At 35.3% G+C, this 6,260-nt stretch overlaps 1 protein-coding gene across 3 annotated transcripts; it reads left to right on the top strand.

Moving 5' to 3' along the window:
- The first annotated feature begins 1,143 nt into the window (after window positions 1–1,143).
- LOC116211937 (succinate dehydrogenase assembly factor 2, mitochondrial) lies at window positions 1,144–6,055 on the top strand. 3 transcript variants are annotated; one of them, XM_031546484.1, is made up of 7 exons: window positions 1,144–1,283; window positions 1,414–1,465; window positions 2,554–2,683; window positions 2,767–2,880; window positions 2,975–3,101; window positions 5,505–5,573; window positions 5,666–6,055. In XM_031546484.1, the coding sequence occupies exons 3-7, from the start codon at window positions 2,568–2,570 to the stop codon at window positions 5,810–5,812; spliced, it is 573 nt and encodes a 190-aa protein (XP_031402344.1). In that variant the 5' UTR covers window positions 1,144–1,283; window positions 1,414–1,465; window positions 2,554–2,567; the 3' UTR covers window positions 5,813–6,055. The 3 variants fall into 3 exon arrangements, with proteins under 3 accessions (XP_031402344.1, XP_031402345.1, XP_031402343.1); XM_031546485.1 differs by having other exon boundaries at window positions 1,165–1,283; window positions 1,431–1,465; XM_031546483.1 differs by lacking the exon at window positions 1,144–1,283 and having other exon boundaries at window positions 1,290–1,465.
- The last annotated feature ends 205 nt before the right edge of the window (window positions 6,056–6,260 follow it).

Raw genomic sequence — 6,260 nt, forward strand, 5'->3', positions numbered from 1 at the left:
TGAAATAAAAGTACTGAAGTATAATTGCTGAAAAATAAGTGCTCATTTTAGAATAAGCAAAAGTGTTTGAGACGTAACAATTTAAAACTACTAAAATTAAATTTAATACTTAAAATATAGAATAAATAGAAGTAATTTTTATGAGGACCTATAAATTTGCTGGAAAAATTACGTTTCCAACTGCAGAAATTAGTCAAATTTTGATTTTGAAAGATCTTACCTAACACTTCTTTGATAGATTCTTTTGGACTTTTTTTTACTCACTTGACTAAACTTGAGATCTTACTTAAAGATAAGATACGTCGAATATTAATTTTGAAATTTATATAAAAAAACTCTCCGTCCCCTTTTCCTTTTCCTTTCACGATTTGTTTTTTTTATTTGTGTGGTGGAATGCCGAAAGACACCATTATTTTTGTAGAGTCGTCAACAACCTATTTAAAAAATTATGTTGGAGCCCAAGGTTAGCTTCAATGAACCACCTGGAATCGTTAAATATAACGTTGACAAATTATTGATATTAAAAGTGAAACTGAATCATACTAAACACGATAGAAAATCGAAAGTTGGTATATTTTCATGTGATCGACATTAAGTATTGGTGAAGAATGAAAGATCAATTTAAATATAATTGTGAAGGACCCTAAATAATTCAAGTTATTAACAACCATCAAATTATGAACAAGTTAAAAGTAAATTAACAAATTTTATTCATAAATAATTATTTGTATCATTTATTCTTGGTCTATATGCTACCTATATTATTACATAAATTGATATAATGTAAATTAAAAAAAAAACTTCTAGACCCTGCAGCATCGCGCGGAGTTCCGTTCTAGGAATTAAAATTAGTATATCAAATATATTTTTTAATGTATATTTTGATATTTGAAAGTCTAAAAAACTTCGACTAATTTAGTTCGAGTTGAATCTAAAACTCTATTAACAGAAATTCACGGGAGTCGAATTTAAGAATTTTTAAGGGAAAAAATATGAGTTGAAGACCTGAATCAATTCAAGTCAATTATTTTTCTTTTTTGTTTTTAGCAAACAAAGAAAAGTAGAGTAGTGGATTGACACGTAAATGCCCCACCTGCCTCCCTAATTTCTGAGGTGTCTACTGCCTCTACGTTTTAAGTTATTCTCATTCTCAGTTCTATTGCAGGCAAATAAAATGAAATAATTTCCGTTCCATTTACAGACAAAAAGGAAAAAAAGAAAATAATAAAAGTAAAAGGGGAGGAAATTAAATTGGAAGGGCGTCCCTCTAAATTCTTCCGCAGGTAAATGAGTTCTCTCTCTTCTCGATGATTTCTCATCTTCAACCTTCCGATGATCACCCACTCTTCTTGAATCATTTGATCTGATTTCCTTTCTCCCATTATACGTCCATACCCTCAAATCTCTCTCTAGGGGTTTCTCTTTCGCAGGGTGCCCAGCTTGTCGGGTTTCGATAATTCTGCAGGTACTCACTTATTCGGACTTGTTTGATTGCTTTTGCAATTCCCATGCGCTGTTTTTATCGGCATTCCTGTTGCTATTGTTTCCAATTTTCTCTTTTGGGAGGTTGGGTTTACCTTTGAATGTTTATATGATGCCTATGAGAGGTGTTTTCATTCAGAAATCGTGGTTGTGTCTCCCGGAAGTTAATGTGTTCGATGAAATGTCCGAAGGGATTATTGGGTCATTATTGTAGGATTGAATTTGCGCTCATCTCCTGGTTCCGTGTTATTGAAATGCTTGGTTCACTTGATTTGTTGGTTAATTTAGTCGTTCACGTTCAGTCTAAAGCCAGGCTTTTATTGTGTACTTCCTTATACAAGCTATTCATCATTCTCTATATGAAAAATAGATGCATCATGTCATTTTTTCGAATCTTGGGGGAAAAAAAAAGATAAATAATGGTTATGGGTCAATGACGTATTTTTGGTAATTTATTTCAGTACTTGAAAGTTTCGATAATTTTTTTTTTATTTTTTGGCTTTGAAACCTTCAAAACATCAAACATTGTTTTCAGTTGATGATTTTGGTTTCGGTTTGTCTTCTGGGTCCAATATTTGCTGGACATAGCCTGTTTTGGTGCAGTCGAATAACAGGGGAAAAATGGAACTAGGAATTGCATTTCCATAGCTTTTAAGCATAGCAAACGATACAATTTTTCTTATTCAGGTTCTTTGGCTTAAAGGTTATTTAAAGCTCGGTTCATGTTTTTTCTTAGTCATTTTTTGGGAATTCTGATTAAGTTCAGTTAAAGTCCTTTCAGGGTTTAGGTTTATTTCAGCTGTCAAATCAATTGTGATAGGTTTTTTGTACTTTGGGATCTGTGATGTGAGCTTTTTAAAGGATGTTTGAGGGGTTTGGGTTTCTGCTATACTAGTTCTACAATTTGCATAATTTAAATGTCCGAGCTCTAGACATCGTGCCTGTTGCCTACTCATGGTAGAGCTGATGGGCTTCCTGTAGAAATTCATATTCTTATAAATTGAATATCAGTGGAGATACAAATGCATATTAATTGTCTTCTTCTTACATGGGTTTCATTTTCATCTCTAGACGTAGATTCCGAAATGGCCTGCATGCGAAGGGCTGTTATGGGCGGCCTGAGAATCATTAGATCACAGGCATTACTGGAACAATCCTTGATTTCTGCTTCATCTCCAATCAGGGCTGAGACCATTCTGAGGTTACTTTTTCCACTTTTCTCCTTCTACTCTTCATTTTCCATTATGCTTGCAGTTTAATGATTTTTTTTCCTTCTTCATTCAGGCCGCCACATAATCGATGGGTTTCACTTTTTTCAACTGATGTCAATGATAGTGGTCATCGGTTGATAGATATTGATTTCTCCAATGAAGAAAGCAAACGACGCTTGTGCAACAGGTGAGTTATCTTCCACATTATTCTTGAAGTAAAATTATCAATAGCGAATCTATCGGTTTACTGAAGACTCTTCTGGGATCGAGTCAATGTGCAGGTTATTATACAGGAGCAGGCAAAGAGGATTCTTGGAACTTGATTTGGTTCTAGGGAAGTGGGTCGAGGAGCATATTTATTCTATGGATGTTAATGGAATTAAATCTCTGATTGATGTACTCGACTTGGTAAGTCCTTTCTCCATCAATATTTGCAGGACAATATTTTTTCTTCCTTTTGCATGTTTTGCTTTAATTCTCTCTCATGAAAACAAGCACCTCTATATTTTTTGGTTTTTTTATGTACATGTACTTTAAATTTGAGAGTGTTGCTTCCGGGCATAGTACTCTTCATATTTGGTCAGAGCTTTTTTTGAAATAATTTCAGCAATAAAACTATGAATATGTTCTTTGCTTGGTTTTATCTTGTGAATTTCGTTCTATAATAAGAAAGACCTTATCTAATAACTCTTGTTTTCAAGTTACATCACGAAATGTTTCACTGCTTGAGTAGACTAGATTGGAGTTAAGCTCATAGGGTGATTGAATTGAGATCACATATGTTGGTCTTCTTATGTGTCAGCTAAGATCTCATAAGTGCATTTTATACTGTTTATTGTAATACGAATTTTCAATTTTGAAGAGCAAATTAAAGCTGAATTTAACTGTACAGCTGCTAGTGTTTTTCATCCTTATCAATCTTCAAGATGTGAGCATTTTAGTTTTAAGTAAAGGTATGAACTCCATACCATGCCTTGGTCGTCATAACTTGTGAAGGTTGTTTAAGGATATGATGGGACTTCGAGACAAATCAGGCCAATTAAGATTCTGGTCGAACTGGGTAGTCAAAAGGAATAGCTTTGAGTAGTTTTTTTTGGTTAAAACTTGTAATGAACAAATTTATGGATTTATTGTGATCTTAAAATTTTCAGATCTTTCACCTTTTCTGCTATATGGCAGCAAACACATTATCAGTAGAGCTTCCTTTGTAGTTTAGATATAGGACTTCTTCTTAAAGAAGTCAACTGTGCTTAATTTCTTATTCTCAGTTCTCACATCATCTTATTTAGTGTGTGTTGATAAAATGTGGATCAATAAACAACAGGACATTCAAGTTGGTCTATTATCGGTTTAGGAAAATAGTAGCTATCATCAAATGTAACCGATTCTTTTGTTTTCTTGAGTCACTGGCCATCTGCTGGGATTAATACCAACCTAGATGGTGAGAGTTCAGTAGCTGAAAGCATCACTAGCTTACGCTCTGACCCGAGTAGCAAATCTAAATCAGCTAATCGTTCTTGGATAGCCCCCGCTCCAATCACTTCCATTCCTCTGGTTAGACCATCTGTAGCACTCATAGCTCCTAACGGTTTATAGACATAAAATTTGTCTAATGTGCCATTTGTTACAAAATTATTTTTGAACTCTCTCTCTGTGTCTCTCTCTCTTAATTTATATAATCTAACATCAGTACTTATTAGTAGACATCTGAAATGCTTCTGCTCCCTACCAACTAGTCCCTGCATTTTTATCCTTCAAACTTTGTCAATGTTCCATAAACTTCTTGTGTCTGAAGCTTTCATAATAATGCTCCCAGATATTGCCTTTGAGTGAGGATGAGTATGGTCTATAATCCCTAGAAATCTTTTGACAGGAGCTGCTTTCCGTTGTCGCTTTCTTGGGATTATAGACTCTAATAGGTACTTTCAGTCGGAAAGTTTGCCTGATGATTGACATCTTTCCTAGATAAGCCGAGGAAGCTTAAACAATTTTTGATGGCATGTCCTAGTAGTATCTCGTGGAAAGTAGGCTTTTCTTTCCAGCAGCAGTTTTATCATCGTGCTTTATTATGGAAACCTATTCTTGTAAAATAGTCAAGATACTATTTTCTTTATTCTTTTTGTTGTTTACCTTCCTCTTTTTCTTTTTCCTTTTTTTTTTAATTGTTTGATATTGAAGAGTTTATTCTCCTAATTTGCCTTGGCATTTGAGCTTGATAACCTCCTTTTTTTCTTCTCATTTTTTTCTCCTGTGCTTTCCCTTGATATTATTTTTCAAAATTTTGCAATATTCTGAGCAATGGTGTGATAGAGGAAATGTCGAATTACTTAACCTGCCCAATCCTTTCATTGTTGGCAGATCTCTATAGAACCAAAGCTCTCAGGAGTAGGCAGCTGAAGGTCCATTTAGTTAAGTAACCTAGTTAATCAGTGATGCCATGCTTTAGAGATCCACATATATTTAAAAGTTCATCGTGTTTGGCTTGACCTTTAGGTTGTTTGCATGAACTCTGTGGGTCAGACCAACTTTGGTTCATTCCTGGTTAAATGGTGAAAACTTCTCTTCACTCCTTGCCCTTATCTTTGTGGATCAAAGGTCGGCTTAGCGCAAATATTATTGACTTCCTTCTTGAGGTGGAAAAAATCAATTTTGGTATGCAAGTGTTTCTTCTTGAAGTTTTGAAATCATTCCTAAAACCATGTATGAGAAATCATCGTTACAGGAAAGTAAAAGATAGAGGAAACAGGGCCAAAAAAAACAGGATAATACCAAGAATCATAGTCCTAATACTATGTTGTTCTTTTCCCTCAGGAGAACCCGGAGCTGTGGAAGTGGCTGTCAGGACAGGAGCAACCCCCTGAGGCAGTTAAAATGAATCCTGTAAGCGAGAGATAACCTTGTGCTTGCTTTTTTCTAAGCTTGCTCGTTATATCGTTCTCATCTAATTTTTAGCTGCTTGTTTTGCATTTTAGGTGTTCTCTGCTATTCATGAGAAAGTAATGAAGAACCTTAGCACTCATTCTGCACCTGAGACACGGGCTGTCCCTGGGCAGCCATGGGTGAGAGGATGGGACGATATCAAGAAAGGCTGGGATGGCCCTGTTGCAGGCAACCAGTAAGCCCGGTTCCTGCATTTGGAGAATGTATGGGATTGAGAGTGTACAGGATAACCGAGCAAACTATAACAGTATACCAGAGAGAAATATTGCCATTCTGAATAAGATGTGTGCATCTGGTACGAACACATTGGACTGAAGTATGAACTAATGGGTCAATCATGCTCATCGTAAAGAGTAATGAGAGTGTTCTATTTATTGTGGTAATAATGTGCCATCATTGTCTTGGTTATGGTAATTCTAGTATAACTATATTCATTTCGACTCTGATTAATATGATCTGTAGGGACGTCTTTTAGGGCAGGCTAGGGGGCCAATTCAATTCATTAGAAGTCTTGTTGCTCAACTGGGATAGAGGGATTTGAAAAGGAAAGATTTTTTAAATAATATGTGGAGCTTCGGAGACTGATGTTAGGAGGTTTGCTACCGTATTATTGCATGTATCGATCAA

Source organism: Punica granatum, chromosome 6 (genome assembly GCF_007655135.1).
Source record: "Punica granatum isolate Tunisia-2019 chromosome 6, ASM765513v2, whole genome shotgun sequence".
NCBI lineage: Eukaryota > Viridiplantae > Streptophyta > Magnoliopsida > Myrtales > Lythraceae > Punica > Punica granatum.